Below are 21,982 nucleotides of genomic sequence, written 5' to 3'. Positions count from 1 at the left end.
TTGCCTAAGACTTTGTCCTCATTCCGCAAGCTCCCCCCCCCCCCCCGAGAGTCCCCTGTCCTCTGCAAGGAGCACTTTATGACTCCTTTCTGGATGTTTCTGTCCCAGGAAGACCAGCGTCGGATACTAGCAGTTCTAGAAAGTGCGTGTGCTCCGCACACAGAGTGTTGATTGTTGACATTCATTGCCTGAACTGAGTAATTAACAGCAGTCCTTTGTAATTACTCTTCAGAGAATTCTAAAACAAAAATAAAAAAAAAACCAAAACAGCTTCTAAACTCCCTTTGACAACTGATTACTATTTGCCATGATTGCTTTGCCTTCCACAGCACTTTTTTCAACTTTCACTTAAAACTATATATTTTAGCTGGGCGGTGGTGGCGCACGCCTTTAATCCCAGCACTTGGGAGGCAGAGGCAGGCGGATTTCTGAGTTTGAGGCCAGCCTGGTCTACAGAGTAAGATCCAGGACAGCCAGGGCTACACAGAGAAACCCTGTCTCAAAATATATATATATGTATTTTAAATAAATAAATAAATAAATAAATAAATAAATAAATAAATAAATCAGAAGGGAAGAAGGGACTGAGCATAAGGAGCCAGGTGGGTACAGTGCCTCCGTTCACTCTAACGTTTCTTCTTTTTTATTTTTTAGGACAAAGTGGGGCAGTCAACGTCCAAATCCGAAAACCTAGCTAAGTCTGGGTTTTCGCCACAACCAAGAAGCCAACCAGGTAAGAACAGATGAACTTTGCAACTGCTTGAGAACTTCATAGTTGTCTTTGGTATCCATAAGGTTCCAAGTTCCCCTGTAGATAGGAAAGTGTGAAGGTGACCGAGTCTTTATTGCAAAGTGTATTAAAACTCGAATTAATGCTCCTCCCCCATATACTGTACATCACTGCTACAGTGCTTATCATTCCTGAGACAGTGTGACACTGTTGGAATACTTGTCACACTATGTTGTTTAGGAAGGCAATGATACAGAAAAAGATCTGTGTGTTTAATACAATTAGAATGTTTCCAAGTATTTTCAATTTGTGCTTAGTTGAATATATAATTGTAAATCCTAGGGGTATAGAAACCCTATTTTCTAAAATGTTCCTGGAATTAATAGAATAAAACTCTAGCATTTTCCTTTTCTCTTAAGGTCAAAAGATCTAACATACATAGAATTATTTATTTTCTTTTTTTAAAGACTTATTTATTATTTATATATATGAGTGTTCTATTTGTATTCCTGCAAAACAAAAGAGGGCATCAAATCCTATTATAGATGGTTGTGAGCCACCATTTGGTTGCTGGGAATTGAACTCAGGACCTCTAGAAGAGCAGCCACTGTTCTTAACTGCTGAGCCATCTCTCTAGCCCCATATATTTTCTTTGGATGAGCAAACTTCAGTGAGTCAAAGGCTAAATTCTGTTTTGTGTGAGTTATCTGGTACTCAGCTCTCACTGGATTCTGCATAAAGGTGACTTGCCATTGCCTACTGAGGTCCCTCTCCAGGGGATCCTCTCGTTTAACTTTGGGATCCTTTCACTCTGGGAACACCTGAGTTTTCTGTTGAGTAACTCCACAGCAAAATCCTGTGCATTTGGGCCATTTCATGTTCTTTTTCTCAGCTATGGTACTTTAGCATGTATATACTCTTGGAAGAGAGATATAGTCTCTCTTCCCTTTTCTCATTCCTTCTATACTGTTGGATTTCTGAGAGCATCACTGTGGGGAAGAAGGAAATGTCTCTAAATGAATATGAACATAATTTGGTAAACTAGATCTAATAAAGGGAAACTTTCATCAAGAACAAAGAATCTGATCCTGAGGTGACAATGGGCCGGCCATGCATGGCCCTTTGTTGGGCTGCTGGTAAGTGTAAGTCCAAGACACCATAGGGTTTTGAGCTGGTAGGAGTTAAAGTAATCATATTTTTAAATTGTTTCTTGAAAAAGAAGATGACATTTAGCAAAAAATAAATGCTGAGGTGTATCATGGAATCAAATAAGTATTTTCTCAAGCATTAGGCAGCTCATAAAAGAAACATTGTCACACACACAAAAAAAAAAACAGAGGTTCACACTTCAGAACATTTTCAAATAGTAAGTGTATTTGATATATGATATAGATATAAGATGTAAATATAATATAAATAAAAGAGTACATGTTTGTTAGGACAAGTTTGAATTTTACTCAGTACAACCTACCACTGACAAATGGTTTCATTGAAGTTGAGATATTCCCGTTCTTATCTGGAATTCTCAAGAGCTTATCTCTTTTCCTTTGTCTTTACATTCTACTCTCAACTACTCATAGACAGTATTTAGAGTTGGCTTTCATCTCACTTCTCTTATGGGGTATGTAGTAGCCAGTGGAAGCTATGACTTTGATGTGTCACAGCACCTGAAATAGGACATAACCTCTCAGTTTTAACCTTTAAGCACACCTGTAGCAATGGCTTCCCTTGGTCCTCCCCTTCACATAGCATGTAAAACCAGAAAAACCAAGGAGAACCAAGGAAAGGCCTGGGAGTGTAGCCACAGAACCAACAAGAACAAAGAGAGATTAGTCCAAAGTAATGAAGCCAACGCAGGTCTAAAGAGAAGAAAGAGATGTTCTAACACACCACAAGACTGATAACCAACTCGGGTACAACAAATGTCAGATAATCTGATTTAGTTTCAAAGCACCGAGGGAAAGGTAACTATCTAGAATGTTATACCAATGTATCCTTTCTAGTAGGACACAATGAAACTTTTTCAAGCAATTCTTCAGAAAACAGACTACTGGCAAGCTTTATTGAAAGAAGGATTCAGGGCTGGGGAAACATACTTGAGTGGTAGAGCTCTTGCTTATCAGGCATCTGCCCAGGGTTTTATTCTTGAATTGAAAAAGGTTATCAAAAGTGTTACTTCAGGAAAGGGGAATGGGAACATTGGGGGGACATGACAAGCAGGAAACAGTGCAGTAAAGAGAAACAAGCATGATAGTGTTAGTGCACTACCATGCAAATGGCGGAAACAAGGATAAAGTGAACACCATCTACTAGACTTTGAGAGTCTTTAGTGAGTATGAGTCAAACCTGAAGAGAATCTAGTTAGGAGAAGCAAAATGTGGAACAACTTGTAAAAAGGTAAACTTGATTATGCATTTGAAAATACTAAATGCAGCTAAAAGTTGACTATACTTACTAAAAGAACATATATCTATAGTTATTAAGCAGGAAAAAAATGAGAATTTTTTTCTTAAAAAATCAAATAGCACCATATAGAAAAAGAAGAAAAAAATAAGACAGGAAAGGAAAAATGAAGTCATACAGAACATACAAGATAGTAAGATAATTCCAAGCATATCCATAACAGTATTCACAGACACATTCAAGATTCACCTCAACCCTTAGACTCACCAGACAGATTCTTCTCTAAACCTGTGTAAAGTTTTTGAAAAGTTGACCATATATGGAAGGTTGCAGTAAATTTTAAGCAATCCATTTCATGCAAGCCTCGTTCTTTGACCTAGTATGATTAAATCAAATGTCAAAACAAAACACGTAACATGTTTGTAGAAACTTTAAAACAAACCCTTATTTCACTCATGGCCTACACAAGAAATCATGCTGGAAATGCCAGTCATTTAGAATGGAATGGGCATGATTGTGTGCCAATGAGAAAGTGTGTCCATATGCTGCTCAAGCGCTGTGTAGAATCTAACCTCTGTGCTCCAAAGAGAAGGACTGCTGAAGTTAGAAAAGCATATATAAGAATAAGTCTGGGCAGTTTCAACGAAAGCAATTAAGAAAGTTAAAATAGGAACTCAATGAAACAAAAATGGATTGATAGACAATAATGAAAGCAAAGTTAGTCTTTTGTGTTAATAAATAAATAGAAGAACATTATATCACAGTGCACAGACTTGTATGAAAGCAAACCCTATTAGTAACAGCTTGGAGTTTTAGAAAGAAGAAAATCTTGAGCCATGAATGTGAAAATATAGATAAATGATTTCAACAGTCTAAAAGCATATCTTCTCTTGAAATAGACAGATCTTTGTATATGTGTAGTGTTAGGTGTTGAACCCTTAGGGCCCAGGCACACTAGGCAAGTGTTCTACCACTGAGCTAAAGCTAACATCAGAAATGAAAAATCTTAAATATCTCTAGAGGAATGGGAATCAGTAATCAAGACTCCTTCCTTCAATAACATGTACAGAGTTTACAGACGAATATTGCAAACTTTTGAAGGAACACATATTGTCTGTCTCTGCAGACTGTTTCAGAGAGAGATAGGCAGAATACTCCTGCTGGAAGCATGTCTATAAATCTATGTGAAATAGTACTAGAAGTCAAAATTACAGGCCGGTTTCATAGTTTAACACTTCTTAAAATCTGAATTAATCACTAATTAATCAAATTCTTTAATTTTTAGAAGTATTACACCCAAGTTAAGATTAACTATACAAGTTGGTTTATCATCATAAGCTAGAGATATGGATACAGAAAACATGTTACAATATTAAAGAAACAAATGAAAGAAGTCTCTCTTATTTGAATGACAAGAATAAACTAGAGGTGAGAGTCTTTATGCTTTCAGGCTAAGGCCTCTTTACTAAGACATCCTGAAACCCAACAGAGCAGTGCACGCAGATAAGCATTTCTGTATAAATAAATGACTCACACTGAAGGGTGCTTCAGCTTACTCCCCAGGAGTGAGGGAACAATGCATGTACCACGTATAGTAGTATTGTCTTCTGTTAAACAAAAGAAACACACAAACTTTAGTTCTTGTAAATAGAAAAGACATTGTGAGTAGAAAATGTAGCAAGGATCCTACACAGGCAGTTTGCAGAGGCGTCCAGCGTGCTGTCTTCCTTCTCATTCTGGACACTCACTTCACACGAAAGCTAAGGAAAGCAACCTAGTGGAAATGACAGGAGCTGACGCTCTGAGGGAGGCTCCAGGGAATACAAGAGCACAGTCCCTCTTTCAAGTGTGTCCAAGTGCAATGTTCATCTTCCCTCTTGGCACACACACAGCACTTGGGAGTCTGGTGAGCAGTCCTGGGGTGTACAGCTCTTTGGCAGTGCAGCACTTCCTGGGAGAAAGTGGATCAGTTTGTCTCCAAGCAAGCGGGGATTCCAACAGGAGCCTGCAGGGTGCCTTCCTATTGCTTTCAGCAAAACAAATCCTCTTGTCCCACATCCCACATCCCACATCCAGAACCAAATTCAGTGTATAAGGTTCTTGGAATATTGGGATGACTAGGACCAAGACACTATGTTGCTCCTTCTTGCTTCCTTAATTTCTGATACCAACTTTACAATTAAAAATATGTAGGACCCAGAGTTGCTGGTTCCTTACAAGGGACCTAATGTATAGAATAAAAGATTAGCTATGCCTTTCCTTGACCTCTTACTTCTCTCTGGTAAAGAGGATTTGTCGTTCCCGTTTGGTTATCTCATTCCTCACATAAGCTGCTTATTTTTACGTGGCAGTTGCTAAAAACACTCCATGTATTTCTTAGGTGCACTAAGAGAACGGGCTACATTTTATTTCGTTTTCTAATACTTAAAACTACTCTAACAATTTTTAAGAATAACCTCTTTCTTAGGGGAAAATATATAAAAGTAAATTTATCATTCTAGTCATCTTAAGTATATAATTCAGTGCTGCTCTTTTTATTCACAATGTTGTACAACCATCATCAGTATCTATTTCCAAGACTTTCACGGCACTCCAGCAGAAACTCTGAGCCAATTAAGTAATAAAACTCCTACCTCTCATAAACTCTAGCTCATGTGCTGACTTTCTGATTTTAAGGTTTGTCTATGTTCACTTATATTATAGCTTCATATCTTTTATTACTAAATAATATTCTGGTATGTTGACCTCCATTTGTCTGTAGATAGATGATTATTCAGTTTGCTTCCACCTTTGGCTCTTGTGGCCATTAACATGTGAGTATGTAAATCTAGATTTCAAGTCTCGTGGGCATATACTTAAGGGTGGAATTGTCGGAATTGTCCTCACTTCTTCCTAATGCCTAACACCTTTGTTAGAGTCACGATGTTAAAAATTGGGAGAATCACCTCTAGTTCTTTTCCCACCAAATCACTAGTGTCTACATTCCTTCTGCATTATGGAAAATTAAATAGTTCTTACCATACCAGATAATGACACTGGTATGTCATGGTGATTTTTCTGGTATCAGATAGCATGAGGAATTATAAACTCTTAGATTTGACATGATTTCTTGGCTGTTTTCTACTTGTATGTTTAAGTGACTTCTCTGTTCTAAAAACATAAGCACTAGAAGCTACTGAGAACTTGTGGTTCTCTTTTGTCTAGTCCCTCTGAACAGATCATTGGGCGCCATTGGTGTTTCATGTCTCCTTCAGCTGTCAGGACACTCCAAGGTTAACAGAGGGCTTTAGCCAAGAAACTCCTCCTGGTCCCCTGGCAGGGTTACTTTTCATTCTGCTTGCTTGCTGTGGAGTTCTTCCATGACTTCTATTCATGTATGCCATCTTCCTCCATGGTACTAGTATCTATTGCTTAACAAGACCATGTTAAGAACAGGGATGCAGCAGCAAGCCTCACACTATTCTAACTTACCAATCATATAATGTGGATCATTTTGTCCAATAAAGTCCCTTTCAAATGGAGCAGGGAACAATTTAGAAATAAGTAATTCTTTCATTTAATTATGATCAATGATGAAAGAATATCTTCAAATCTCTTCTAAACTAGAGGGTTTTACAAAGAATAAAAAGTGTTCTACCATTCAGAATTGCTGTCTTGAGAAACACTAGAAGAGGGCCTCAGATCACATCTTTTAGGATAGCTAATGCTAACTCTACTGTGAAGCCTTTCTCTAAGACACTGATGGATACTGGTCTGCAGTGAGTCTTCACAGAGAAGACATTTCAGTGAAGTTAAGCACTGTTAGCCGAGATAACCAATCAGTAGCTATTAGAGTCTAGCATCTGCTAATTACCTTATTTTCTGCTTTAACACTTAGCACACATGTGACTGGTCACTTTGACTCTAGATTCAATTTTTATTTTAGACTTTAGAAGTCTTTGATTTAATAATTCTACAAGATGAAGTTGGCACACGGGTCCTTAACTCATCTATCTTTTTGGCTATCTTTTCAAACAGTATACTTTCATGCCAAATAACTGGAATTCTATTGCACAACTTGTAGTTTCTTTTGGGGATACCTTGTGTAGTGAATGACTGTAACATAGCTACTAATGGAAGGACAATGGAAAGAGTTGGTACTTGTCTACCACATGGTCTACCCTGTGGCACTTTTCTAAGGAATAGAAGAGTGGAGATATAGCTGACCACAGAGTGGCAACTCTGACTGGATGTTTAACTTCCTGAAAGACTGTAGCTTGATAAACTTAACTAGCATTTAGTAATACCTACTGTGTGCCAGACACACAGTTAAATGTTAAGGCAAAAATGAAAGGAGTTAGTTCCAGCCATCCAGAAATTCAAGTTTAATGACAAAGGGAGATAGAAAATTGAAATCCATGTCTGGTGAAAAAGGAACTAAAAAAATTAGTGAACATGTAATGAGGTGATGTGTCCAAGTTTGATTTAGGTGGTGTGTTGTTTACTCTTTATTATAAAATACCATAACCAACGTGGCCACAGTCAGTCTGAGCAAGAAGCTGGTTGATCAAATTTCCATGAGAACTCAGGAAGCAGAATGATCATTTTAGCCAAACATGGAAAGCAAAGAGTGAGCTGGAGTGAGCTGAGACTATAAACCCCTAAAGCCCCCCCCCCCTCCAGGGGTGAGATTCCTCCAGGAAGGCTGCACCTCCCAAAGGTTCTGTTGCTCTCCAAATGGTTTAACCATCTGGGAACCAAGGGGAAAGCATTTATCTTTCAAGTGACCCATAGATTATTTGTTAGTTTCCATTGGGTAATTGAAGGACTCAACCCCATTTTTCTACCTGGAAAAAAGAAATAGAAAAATGACAACTTGACTGGTTTGGCAGGAATACTAGAAATAGCTAGAAAAGGTACTGAGAAAATGACAGCCTAGTTTTGTCCTTGTCGTTACCAATTGCAGCCTTTCAGAGAAGGACAGAAATAAAAAAGTAACATTTTTTCCCTATCTGCATCTAGCTTATGAGGTCTGCATAGAACTTGTTCTATCAGGATACATGTCTGTCACACTCTGACTCTGAGGAGAGCCTTTGCTCCTGAATCAGTTACTTTAAGAAGGTGCTGCTTAGGGTCATGTATTTCTTTTTTATAACATAAAAACTATTATGAAAAGAGCAAGGATTCATTTAGTAACTATCATAATCCCTTCAGACTGCTACAAGCCAGTCCTACAGCTTAGGGGGCATGTAAGTAGCAAAGGTGCACTGCACTCACCTCAAAAGCCTGGAGTCCAAGATGGAAGCCTGCGCAGATGCAGAACCTTCCTCATTTCTGCCTTCTGCCTGGATTTGCAGCTTGTAAGAAGGGCAAATGTGCTGAATCCTAGTTCTAATACAAAGCCCTCTGACCTAATCACTTACCAGAGGTCCCACACAGCAACACCATGGAAATGGGCTCTCATACCTAGAGTTTCCAGACCTTAGCAGGAACTCAGCTCTAGTATTCCCTGAGCCCAGCCCTAGAGAGTGGAATTCATACCTCACAATGCAATCCAAGAGCATGTTTTCACCCACAGAACCCCAAGTAGTCCTGCACTTTGGGCATCTTAGGAGATGGCTCTGGATGTTCTATTCTACCCAGCCCTGGTCTGAAGCTGTTATGCTAGTGCCACTGCAGTCTAGTCTCTGTCCTAGAAGCCAGCTTTAGTCTCCTGGGCTTTTTGGTTCTGGGCTCTCCTGGGATGGCTTTCAGCCTCTGATGCCTTAATACTGAGGCTCTTCTGAGAGCCGAGTGCCCTTTCTACGACTGCCTTGCCTGTAAACAGAGGTGGCGTCAACTTCTCTCTCTTAAGCACTGAAAGACCCATGCTGGGAGGAGTGCTGGCCTCTGGAGAGTGTTTATAGACCAAGAAAGAACTTTACTCTGCCAATAATCCCTTCATCTGAGGATACAAGCCTGCTGTCCCTTCCCACTTCCCCCTAAGCTGAAGCCAAAAACATCCCTTCTTGAGCAGACCCTTTCAGCTGGGAGTCTATGCTCACATTTCTACAGGACATGCTACTCCCTGATAGCTGTCCCTTAAGCCAGAGCAGGTTTAACTTCATAGATGGAATTACTTTTCCAAAAGTTATAAGAAAACAATTTCTATATCCTTCCCTGCTGCTCTTAGCACCATACTCCTCCAATGCTTGTTGCATAAGTCTTCGTTATGTTTAGTGGCAGGGATTTTTTTTTAATTAGCATAAGTATTACACATATTTATAGGTACCATGTGATATTTCAGTACATGTATACTTTGTATAATGTTCAAGTCAGGATAAAAATATTCTTCTCAAATAATTACTCTTTGTGGCAAACATATAAAAATATGAAATGCTTTATGAATAGTATAGAGACATGGAGGTTGTTTAGATTAACATCTGTATCAGGGAAATTAAATGAGGTTGGATGGGTAGCTTGAACTCACTTAAATGTGTGTTGAGTGAGGCAGCACTGGGTAGGTGGGTAGATTTTGAATTTATGGAGTTAAGTTCTTAAGAGTACAGTGATTGTATTTAATATAATGATAAAGATTCCTTGGTGTCTTGTTTGGTTTTAAAACATTGACTCTTTGAGAGCTCAATGCCCATGAGTGACAGACTTTTGGACCATAACCTTGAGTTTCCTTTTTCGAGTCCAGTGTGCTTAGACTAATATTTTTAGGGTTGATGGAAAATGGGAACCTTCTAAAGTGACAAGTTATTTATAAAGTTTCTTGTACCCAGGCTTCTGTCTGATTTATGATGTAATAGAAAAAGTAGGAATTGAAATTAGAAAGTTGAAAAGAAACAGTTTAAATTGGTAAGGAAGACTTGAAAGATACAGTTTATCTTTGGTTCTCTTGGAATGTTATTTTGTAGATTGTGCATACATACAAGGTATCTTCTAAAAGTAAAAATAGAAATTGCATGGCTGTATCTGAGCTTCTAAAATGTAATTTGCAGCTCAGGTCTTTGATTCTCATTTGGCAGGCTGAAACATTGTGGTAGTGGAAAATTCCTTTTCTATGTTGTATGGGTCTTTGGTGCAGAATCCAAGTCACCTTAAACAACTAGGAAGAGACTTAGTAATGTCCAGGTGCTTCCTTGAACACTGTGAGAGGATACTATAAAATCCAAGGAAGGACACCTTACTGTGGGACACTTGTTAAACACTAGGTGCCAGTTCTTAAGTTTTAATGAATGGAATCATTGAGTAAAATAAGCAGCTTTCCTTATTTTTTTAAATGGAATTATTTTGCAGTTCCCTGAAACATAGTTTTAAAAATAAATCTCATAGGAATAAAAGTACAAAGCATACTGTTTTGTTGTTGTTGTTGTTGTTGTTGTTGTTGTTTTCAGAGGGTGGGATGGTTTGTAGTTGCACAGCCACAGAGATATCTGGCTTCAACTTTGATTTGCCCTAGACTTTAGCCTATGGCACTAGCTGCCCTCAGGGTGTTGTGGGCTCCACCTGTCTTTAAGAGTAGACAAACTTTCTCTTTATTGTAGTTCTGTTGATTGAGGCTCTATTGGCAGTAGAGCTTTGCACACACCATTATAATGTGACCATATTGAACAACCACTTCCTGCCACTATCCTGAGTAGTGAATAAACATTACTTTTATACTCAAGATCCATTTTTCTGAGAAAGAGAACTCCATGCTAACTGTAACTCACTTATGAAACAGACAGCATTTCTATGCTTCCGTAACCAGCCAGTGCTTGCAGTACAACCTGGAGAGGCTCCCCAACAAAGACAGTCTCAGTCACCCTTGTTATCTCTACTATTTGCTGAGATTCCTTTGCCTCATGGTTGTTCCTGTTTTGTCTTCTGACTTGGGGATTTCCTTCTTTACCTTAAATTGATTTTCTCAAGGATTCCCCGTGAAATTTCTCCCTGGCCATGCTGGTATCAGCAATGTTCACCTGAGGCCATCATGAAGTCTGACTTGAGTCTAGACCTATGATGGCCATCATAAGTGACATCCATGCCTGTCTTGTCTCAATCTCATCATGGGATGAGGCGTGTTTGAGTGGACATTTCTGGGCAAGTTGAGGGGGGGGGAAAGTAGGGAAAGTGACTCTAAGTTGAGGATAAAGTGATTCTTAGGGGTTGACTCCTCACAAGGATCAAGAACCCAGCACAAGTGAACCCTGGGCAGTGAGTGAGCATACTCTGGGAAAGTAAGGTAACATAGGCTAGAGCAGGTTCTGTCTATGAAGTCTGAACATGGAACACTGCTTCATTCTGGCAGAGGCCTACCCAAGGAAAGCAGCAAGACATCTAAAAGTCTTAAGTTTAAATTTTCTTTTTTTTATTTTTTTAATGTAGGAACAGTTAGAGCCATGTGTGGTTGTGCATGCTTGTATTTCAAACACTTGCAAGACTGAAATAGATAGCCAGACCATGTCTCAAAAACCAAAGCAAAAGTAGTCATCTTGGTGTGTAGCGATTACCCAGGTCTAGCCACAGAACTCTTCTCTAGGTGCAACTCTAAATCCATAAGGACCATCTCTTACTTTCTGTCCCCAGACTCTGGCCACCTCAAACACTCCCTTCACTTTTTTTCTAGATATGTATAGTCTTTTTCATAGATTTGTGCACATAGTTTTCAAGATCCCACAGAAACTATCATCTGCAAATATTTAATGTAGATGTATAGATTTTGTTACCCCAAATGTTTTTGCTCTGTGGTTGCTTGAATCCATGGATATATGAAGTCTTAAAGGACCCTAATAGTACCTTCATTTACTTTTTAAAAAATGAACCATAGAAAAGCTAAAGTGGATCTTAACATCTTTCATCTAGTTATTAAAAATACTTAATAATAAAATATTAGTGAATTACTGCTTCCCATTTCTCACATGTTTAATTGATTGATTTCTGACCCCTCAGATTGGAGTGTGACAGTTGTTCTGTACCAAAACCTATTGTTTATAGTAAAGTCTTGTTCCCTAGGTCGTTGTTTTTAGCTTCAAGTGTATTTTGAAAGAATGTTGTATTCATTTCTGTCTTTAAGCCTTATTAGCAATTGCCACAAAATGACAAATCAGAAAACACAAATAATGTAGCATATATACTGATTTATAACTGAGTTTTTAAAAGGCTTTACAAAAACAGAAGGTGCTTAGAGAAGAGCCTCTTGTTGGGATGACAAGGGGAGCATATTCAGTTAACAAAGTGCTGTCACCAATTCTGGTCACACACTTAATCAGAAAGACCAAATATATTCTGTGTCTCTGTCTCTGACTCAAGTCCAGGAAAATGGTAGCAAAAATGCCCAAAATGAAGAATCCGAAATTTCTCAGGTAGACATATTTATTGTTTAATTCTTCTTTCCTGTCATTAAGTCACGTAAACACACAATCTTGCCTACAACTCCTCATTTCCCAACAGACAAAGCAAACAAGGAAGGAAGGCGCTGAGTGTTTCCAGGTGGGGGGAGGGGCAGGGGCTTCTTGTGAATATTTGGCCACCACAGTGGATTCATCATATATGCATAATGCAAATGTCTTTAAGACAAATTTAGAGAAGAAAACCCAGAACCACCCTTAATCTCCAGTTCTCGTAGAAAAGACACTAGATGGTGCTATGAACCAAGAAGTGTGTTATTTGTTAAGGTGCTAAGGTACGCGCATGCGCTTGGAAGGGAGATCCTCCTCTGCCAGTCCTCTTCCCTCTCCTTGCCTTTTCCAGTCAGCACACCTCACTTGGCTTGTGAGAGATATTTGCCAGTCATGGCTTATGAACCAAATAAGATTTTATTTAACTAAATTTACATGTATTTCCAAACAAAACTAGCCTTGAGTTTGTTAATGACAGTGAAGCAAGAAGAGATGTGAATTTGAGATCAGATGACCTCAAATATTTGGGGCAAAGTCCATGCCCAGTTGGGACTTGGCTCTTTAGGGAAGGGAGACAGCTACTAAGAGTTTGACTTGGCAGCCATGTTTGTTCAGGAAACACATTCTTACAAATTCATTGGAGGTGAAATTGTCTATCTAAAGTCGTCTTTCCTTCCTAGTATTCTTTCTGAAGGGTAACCTTTGTGGAACCTGTTTCATCAGATTAACATTGACAATCGACATATCAGTCTGTCTCCTTCCACTTCTGTTCACTGGGAAAAAAACTTTTCTGAATGGGTTATTATAGTTCTAAAATGAATCTGCTCAGATTCATGGGAGTACAAAACAGTTTAGCAGTTGGCCACAAGGATAGAAAAGACACACAAAGTCCTCACTGAGAAAAATATAAGCTCATAGAAAATTTACAAGAACTGAACGTAAGGCCTGTGAGGTAGGTCAGTAGGGAAAGACATCTCCAAGCTTGAGAACCTGAGTCCAGTCCCAGACCCACATTGTAATTAGAAGGAGCAAATCAACAAGAAGCTGTCCTGTCCTCCACACAACTGCTGAGCTCCATGCCTTGCCATGAATAAATACATAGAATTTTCTAAAAAAGAACTAATATAATTTTAGTATATCTTACTCCAGTACTTAAAAAATAAAATTAGTGTAGACCCTTAAAAATTAGCTGTTTAAAAAAAAGTTTAGAAGAGTTCATTTTTAGTCTACATTTGAATTTTGGAAACTTCAAGTAAAGTCTTATAAGTAATTAAAAAAATCCAAACATATAAATTGTGTCCTCATAGGACATATTAAAGTTGTTTTTTGAGTAAGCCATTTTAGAACTTTGAATCTTTATTTTCATTCTGATAGCTCTGAAAAGCTTGAAGATTTGGGTATAGTACCTGTATTTGATTGGTGAGGATTGTAACCTGATAACTGGATGCTATCAGATTAGCCTGGTATCCTTTCAAAGACCATCTAATACAATATATTCAGATGAAGAAGGTGTCCACTCCAGAGGAGAGGACATCAATCTGGACACATGCCTCTCTTCTACAATCTCCCTGCTTTATATGAATCATATTTGAATAGTATCAGAAATGCTTTGGCTTTGGTTCTACTACAGAGAATCAACCCAGGAATTTACCTGTTTCCCCCCACCCCGAAAGAAAGAAAGAAAGAAAGAAAGAAAGAAAGAAAGAAAGAAAGAAAGAAAGAAAGAAAGAAAGAAAGAAAGAAAGAAAGAAAGAAAGAAAGAAAGAAAGAAAGAAAGAGACAGGAGACACCAGGGACTGCCACCAGGGGTCGGCACAGCCAAAGACTACAGCAAGCCCAGGGAAAAATAGCCATGAATGATAATCTGCCAGCACGAACCAAGCTATTTCATTTTCTCAGAGCCTGGGAGCGCTGTCGGACCAGGAACCGTGTTGCCAGTGGGTTTCTCTAGGACTGGAGGCAGTAGAAATAGGGAGGGCTCAGTGTCTTACTCTTTTTCCAGAGTCTGCACTTTTCTGTCTAAATACTTAGGAAGTAGCTCTGCACGGAGCAAAACTTGGTCTGCATGGGGTTGTTTTAGTCAGTGAATGGAATGGGCCTGAGCCTCCTAAGCCCCCCACCATCACCATCACCACCACCACCTCTCTCTCTCTCTCTCTCTCTCTCTCTCTCTCTCTCTCTCTCTCTCTCTCTTTAGTATCATGAACTTTGAGTTTCACCCAGTGTTGCTTCTTAAATGACCTATCAACATAGAAATGCTTGCTTCTGAGTAGAAGCGTGGGTAATTCTTAATTGTTCATTAGTTGTTAACAAAACAATTGCTTGGAGAACAAAATAATTGTTAGTATGTTAACTAACCCTGAATGTAGATGTGTCAGGAGGCACAAGTTCTAGAACTCCCCTATAAGTGCCAGACTTGTGAATTCTGGTGTAACTTCTGTTCCCCCTGAGGTCCTCTGGTTCCCTCCTTTCATAAGTGGATTAAATGCTACTGTTCTGGTAAGGCCTTTAAGAGGCATGTCCCTTTAGAAGACAGCAGAACCTGAAAGTATAACCCCGACCTGCCCTACTAGAGTCTGAGATTATTGTTAACCAGGCAACTCCGAGCTGGGCAAGTGCTCTGCTGTGACCCTCAGCAATCCCCTTTGTGATATCTTGGTTTTTCGGTCATTATTAATTACCAGTTTGGTACTTTTGTCCATTTAATATCTGACTATAGTGTTAACATGTAACCACTCAGAACCTGTGCTGTATCAAGATCTTCCCTTATCTATATATAGTTCCTAGACTTCATTACCAATCTGTATGCTTGTGTCTACCTAACTGCTTCTCTCTTGAGCCCACTGTTCCTTCCTTGTCGGCATCTCCTGCACATGGTCTCTGCTCTTACTCCAGCAGTGACTGCACCAGTCAGACTGCTAGGGCCCACCACCACTAGTTTCAGCACCTGCCTTATCTCTCCTAATGACCTTGGAACCGGAACTGCCTAGATGTACACTATGGGCCATTTCCACTATGCAGCTCCACCAGGGTCTCTCTTACATCTCTAAGCCATTCAGTGTCCTGCTTATGCCTATACATTCCCATAATTGTGCTTTGTCCCTTCACCCACCAGAGTGGTACTAATTCCTAGAATGTACAGTTTCTTTCCATTTCTTACATCATGCCAGGTATTTTCTAGTGGGCTTTAGTATCTTTTGTTGCCACATCCTTTAGTCTTAAGAAACAAGAGGCACAAAGAAAGGCCACCTAAGACTGTAGTGTTGAGGAACAAAATCCTGGTGCACATACATTCTAGACAAGCATACTACCACAGAATTTACTGGCCCAGCTAGATCTAGAAAGATCCTTCAGCCCATTTGTTGTTCTCTACAGCTTATGTTTTCTGGGGGGTGGGGGGACAAGAAACTTCATTCTTAAAGATGCTTCCGTGACTAATAGATCAGTTGCCTGTTTGTGTTGTTTTTCTGAAAAAACAAGTGAAATGGAGCTGCTGCTTATTCTGTATCAGACTCTTACACGTGACTTTACCCTCACAGTTCCCTAGGGGATGTATATATTGCTAACTTTGTATTAGACTTGAAGAGACTTCGAACAGAAACCTCCAGTGTGTTGTCTTGGGCATGGAGGCTGAGGAGCAATCTGGGCATGACAAGCAAGTTTAAAATGCCTTCTCCTGTTTCTTCCTATACTTTGGAGGCATTGACCTCTATAAGAGTGTCTTACATACTGTGACAGCCTTGTATGGGGTTTAAAGATCATACCTGGCTATATCTTCCAACTTGTGAAATGCTATGATACAGTCAGCTTAGGTCACTTCTTACCCTATTGTTGACACTTTACAAAATACCTTCACAGCCAACTTCTACTATTCTGGCTCTTACCATCTTTCCACCCCTTCTTCCTCAATGATCCCTTAAGTACAAGAGTGGTATTGTAGATGTATCCGTAGGAACTGAGTACCCATGATGAGTTATTCTCTATATTTTGTCTAGTTAGGTTTTCTGTAATGGCTTCCATTTGTTGCAAAGAGGTGAGAGCTATAGTTACCTGTAGGTGTAATGATGAGTAGAATCCAATTAGAAGTTATGCTGGTTTAGCAAAGTGATATTAAAAAAAAAAAAGCTTCTCTAATATCCATGATCTCACTTGTACTGGGAAATGCGTAGGTTTCCAGTACTGGCCTTAAGTCAAATTAGAGAAATCATTGGTTGCCACCAAGATATGGGTGCCACTATTGCACTGCTAATATCTTGCCATGCTGATCATTGTTGTGATTCATGGGTGTTATAGCTGGGTAGGATTGTTGGTCACCTTCTTCCCTTAGTAGCTTTTATAGCACCTTTTGGAATTATGAAAGCTAACCTTAGGGAGAAGACTTTCAAGTCAGATTAGCTTGGGTTGTAATATGTATACACACAGACTTAACATGTATTTTATGTAAACTAATATGATTTCATAATATTTTTAAGATACTGTTTGGTTTAGGGGCCTGATCACCCCTAAAGATAACCATTTTGGTGGAACTCTACACCCTCACTAACATTTTTTTCTTCTCTTGCCTTTTTTTATGTACAGAGCACGGTGTTGGGCTTCAAGTCCTAATGAACAACGATATTAGCTCATCCGTGGAAAGCCTTAACTCAGCTTGCAACATGCAGTCTGATACGGATACTGCGCCACTTCTTGAGAGTGGCCAGCATGACAGCGACCAGGGAGCAGCATCTAGCTCCCGGGGTCAGCCACAGGCGTCCCCGAGGCAGAAGATGCAACGCTCGCAGCCTGTGCACATTCTCAGGTGGGCCAGAAAATGTGCCGTCTGCAGACAGTGACTCTGCTCTCCAAATGGTGATGGGCAGTGACTGTAAAATCAGGTTCAATGAGTTTCTTCTCTTAGTAGCAGCTACAGTTGTCACCCTATAATCTTGAAGAAACCAATCCACAATCCTAAAGCCAGAGCACAGTACTGAGTGGAGTACAGAGTACTTCCACCTCTGTTTACTGTAGTTCTCCCTACACATACATAACAATGGTGAATTTTGGCTTTTAAATTATATACAATAATATGTCAACAATAATTAATAGTATGACAGAACAGTTATAACACTAATGAAGTCATGTGAAGGAATCCTATCCTTCATGTTGTGATAGTGAAATGGCATGAAGTAGTAAGATAGAAGAAGGAAGTGGAATAAGTGTTGTGACACACTAGGCTGCTATTAGTATGAACTTGCTCCCTGAATTAGCATTACACCTTTTCCTGAGCTCCTGATTTACAGCAGATTCCATAACCATACCCCAAGTTCATGTTCCTCAGAGTGGGGTCTATAGACCAGCTGCAGTGTCCTCCAGGACCTACTCAAAAGTGTGCAGTTCCAAACCTTGGTCGTGGTCCTGTTTTGGTCTTATCTCTAGGAGACAGAACAGAAAAACGTATCTGTGGTAGCAAAAGGAGAGTACTGGAACCTTGAGGGAACTTCCTGAGAGGTGACAGATCTTTGTGCTGAGTTCAAGCTAATGAGAAAGTGGAAAGTTGGAAAGTGAAGGCAGGGAGCAGGTTTTAAATGACTTCTGTATTTTTCCCAGCAACTGGGCAGAGAAAGGTTTAGAACATTTAAGAAAGGGTCCATTTTGGTTTAGGTCATGCAATTCTTTGAGAGTTACAGGGCAGAAGGGAGAGAGCAACATGGCTGCCAAGTCTGCCCTGATAGGAAAGCCATGAAGAGCCTACAGGCCTGCAGTGATAGAGCCCCAATATGACAAATGGTGTATTTAGGGACAGCACTGCAGAGCAAGAAGCAGTCATGCTCTGCATGTGTGACTTTTATGTGGAGTTAGAGAAGACACCTCCACCTCCCAGGTCCTGGCAGTTTTGTAGCCATCTTGACAGCCCTGAATCCCAGATTCTCTCCACAGACACTTTCATTTTGCAGCCTCAGGGACTTCTTCTTTTGATGTGAGCCTCTGTAACAGGGATTGCTTTCATCTTTGCATAATGCCCCTTAATTACACTTCTGGGCAGTATCTGTGAAATGTTATAGCATTAAAAAAAGTTAATGAGGTTAAAAATTGAAATAATTTATAAATTTTCAATATACCCTAATAAAGACGGAGGCTTTTATGGGCTGCTGGAACATCAGAAACAGTCCTGTCTGGTTCTGTAGATCAAAGATGCTAAAGCTGAAACTGCTACAGGAAGATCAGGATTTGTTAACAGTAAAAATATGCTTTCTGCCACATCATCAGGCTATTATAGGAACAACTTCCCCATGTTTCACAATACCGATTCACCTTGAGAGAGGTGGTATCCTACAAGTCAGAGCACTGTTTCCTGGTGCACACAAAATGGCTAGGCGGATCTTTATTTGAAGTCAGAGAATGGTTGGTAAGGCCTAACCCTGATCACACAGTGAATCACATAGCAAATTCTCTCGGGGAGGCTCATGGATCAATGATCTTATCAGACTGTAAAAATATTCAAAAAAATTACTTGAAGATAACATATAAAAGGTAGTCCACTGGTGTGCTGAAATAAGAGAAAAGGTCAGACCATGAGCAGACCCCACTCTGCCCATCCTGAAAGGAAGGCTCTACACACTGGTGAGCCTCACTGGTCCGTTTGTTGGTAGGAGGGTGTGTGGAACGAAGTGTCTCTCCAGGAAGCCCTAGGAAATGGAGTCAGGAGGTCACTGGCAGGACTCTACCAAGAAAAGCACTGGGCATTTACTATCATTTTAGCTTTGACTTTGAACTTGATTTCTCTGCTATTTTCATAATTATACCCAATTCATCATCTATTGCTTAATGATGTGTCAAGTGAGCTTTGAATTTTTCAAAGGGAGGAAAGGAAAGAAAGATGACCCTGAAGAAGTGCCAAGGAATACAGAGGAGAAGCTGAATCCATGAGGCTATTCTAGAAAGATCAACACATGAAGCTTTGATTTTCACACACTATAGTCCTAATCACTTTGCTCATAAATTGATCATTTCTACATTCAGGTGAGGAAACAAGAAGCCTCCTACGATTAGATATGTGTTCATTTCAAAGACTTCAGGAAGTCCTGTTCTCTCGAAGCTGCCTTTATTCACAAAACCTTTTTGCGTTCAGGGTATACATTGAATAGATACTAACAGAGTATAGTATGCTGAGCCCAGATATACATTGTATAGTAGCTATTTTTTTTCTATCAGCCAAAAGACAGGATCATTTTATTTTAAAAGACTTTTGAGTAATTGAACAGCCAGATAACAGGTAGAGGTTGAACCTTTGTAAACAGTTGTTTTAGCTGGATAAATAGTAGCTATTTTTTAAAGTGTTAGTGAACATTTGGGATTGATGGCCAGTACCCAAAATATTCTCATCTTAGAGAACAAAAACAATACTCACTAAATAGCAGCTCCCCACTTACCCTCTCCTCTGCCCCTACCATTCTACTTTCTGAATTCAACTACTCTGTATGCCCTGCACAATGGAGTCTTCCAGTATGTGTCCTTCTGATACTGGATTTATAGCATAAGTCAGAATTCCCTTCCCTTATTTTTTGGGTAATTCTCTTTTAAATGCTACATGCTATTTCATCACAGAGACACGCCCATTCACGGTTGGACAATTAGACTACTTCGATTTGGGCCACTGTGAATAAGGCTGTCATGAACATGGTTGTACCAGCATCCACAGAATCCCAGCAGTTTCCTTCTCCGGGGCGTAGACCCAGAAGGTGTGTGCTAGGATGGCAAACTAGTTTTTGACTCCTTCCTTGTAGGCGCCTTCAGGAGGAAGACCAGCAGTTGAGAACTTCATCTCTTCCGGCCATCCCCAACCCGTTTCCGGAGCTCGCTGCTGGGGCCCCTGCGAGCCCTCCTTCGGTTGCTCCTAGCTCCTTACCACCTCCTCCAAGCCAGCCGCCTGCCAAGCATGTAAGTGGTCCCTGACTACAACATAGTGGTGCATTTCTTTGTGGGGAAAGGAGAGAAGTTCTAAGATGGCCTCTTCGGGTTGATACTGAACTTTTTTTCTCATGAGTCCTTTTAATGCATTGGTCAAAATTCAATTTACTAAGTAGCAATGTATCAGGGTAGTTTTGCAAAAACATTTAGTTATGTATTTATGTACTTATTTATTTATTTATTTATTCCTGGGTGTAGCATGTGTGCCATGATGAATACATAAAATTAAAGGACAATTTTCATAAATCAGTTCTCTCTTTACACCATGTGGGACTGGAGGATCGAACTCAGGTCCTCGGGCTTGGCGTCCAAATGTCTTTAGCCTCTCACCAAACTGAGGAATGCATCACTGTGTTTCAAAGAATCTTAACTGTGCTTTGTTGTTATTGTTGTTGTTGTTGCTGCTGCTGCTGTTATTTTTTAATTAATGATTTGATGCTTGAGGATGATTTTAGCTCTTTTAAGGAAATTGTGTGACTAGGTTTTCCGGGTCTTCTTCTGTGGCACACCGCTGGGCCTTCCTGTGCACATACGCTTCAGTATGGGATTCAATCAGAACTTCCATCTTGAGGTCTTAACTTTGAATATGGGCTGCTCAAGGCCAAAGAATGGCTACTTGACCCAGGAGATAATAACTGTCCTTTTAAAACTTGTTTCTCCTTTGAAGTGGTACTATGAAGTACTAGTCACTGCCCCATGGGGGAAAGTCCCCAGTGACAGCCATTCCATTATCAGAGATGTGAGCAGGGAAGTCGTGTCATCTCAAACTCCTTTAGCAGTGGGAACAAGATGGCCCAGGGCTCAGCAGCACACTGCACCCTGCCTGCTGCAAAGAACAGAACAGAGACGGTGACTTTACATGGAGGCTCTGCTCCGTGCAGCAAGTGTATGGGCTGCTGTGGTACTTAGCTACTGTGTTGATCGGTCCTGTAAATCAGTTCAGATGTCACTGTCACCTACAGTGGAGGAAACTGAGGCTGGTGTCAGCATACAGTTGTGTCTGACCTAGCATCTAGGCCTAGAGTCCTGCCACCTCTGCCTCTTTCAAACTTGCAATTTAAAAGTGTTTTCCCACTAGAGCTACTCCTCTTCCCTCTTGCCCACCTCTGCTGTCCTCGAACACAGAGGAGCCAGCATGCTCGTTCCCTGCAGTCTAGTAGCATACAGCACTAGGCTCTCCAGCACTGGGCTTTTTTTCTAATACTCGCTGGCTTTGGAACACTGCTCCCCCTGAGTGCCTCTCAAGCCGCCCACATTACAGCACTGTCAGACTTAGAAGGTGAGGTCAGTGTTCCTTGTTTCAGGGCCAGCACTGTCCTGGCTTCTGCACAGGGTCACATGCTGAAGTGCATCTGGGCTGTCTACCTCCCTGGTGACCTTCTGCCTTGAGTAAGGATCCTGATGATCGTGTATGGTTTGTCCCCAAAGTTGTTTACAAGTTTCCTGTCCTGAAGTAGACCACCAAAGTACTGTCTGGCCCTCGCCTTGGCTGGCAAGAAAATGAGCCTCCTCCCCACCGATTGTCCAAATTTGTAAGAATAAGGAAACCCGGGAA

At 40.2% G+C, this 21,982-nt stretch overlaps 1 protein-coding gene across 1 annotated transcript in view; it reads left to right on the top strand.

Moving 5' to 3' along the window:
* Positions 1 to 21,982, top strand: part of Grb10 (growth factor receptor bound protein 10) — a 99,279-nt gene that overhangs the window by 43,181 nt on the left and 34,116 nt on the right. Inside the window, exons 2-4 of the mRNA XM_052198707.1 lie at positions 655 to 733; positions 17,059 to 17,278; positions 20,244 to 20,397. Coding sequence (XP_052054667.1) covers positions 17,085 to 17,278; positions 20,244 to 20,397 — 348 coding nt within the window. The 5' untranslated portion in view covers positions 655 to 733; positions 17,059 to 17,084. The remainder of the gene's footprint in view (positions 1 to 654; positions 734 to 17,058; positions 17,279 to 20,243; positions 20,398 to 21,982) is intronic.

The sequence above is a fragment of the Apodemus sylvaticus genome, chromosome 11 (assembly GCF_947179515.1).
Source record: "Apodemus sylvaticus chromosome 11, mApoSyl1.1, whole genome shotgun sequence".
Lineage (NCBI taxonomy): Eukaryota > Metazoa > Chordata > Mammalia > Rodentia > Muridae > Apodemus > Apodemus sylvaticus.
The sequence above is the reverse complement of the archived record's forward strand: the minus strand, read 5'-3'. Positions and strand labels throughout refer to the sequence as shown.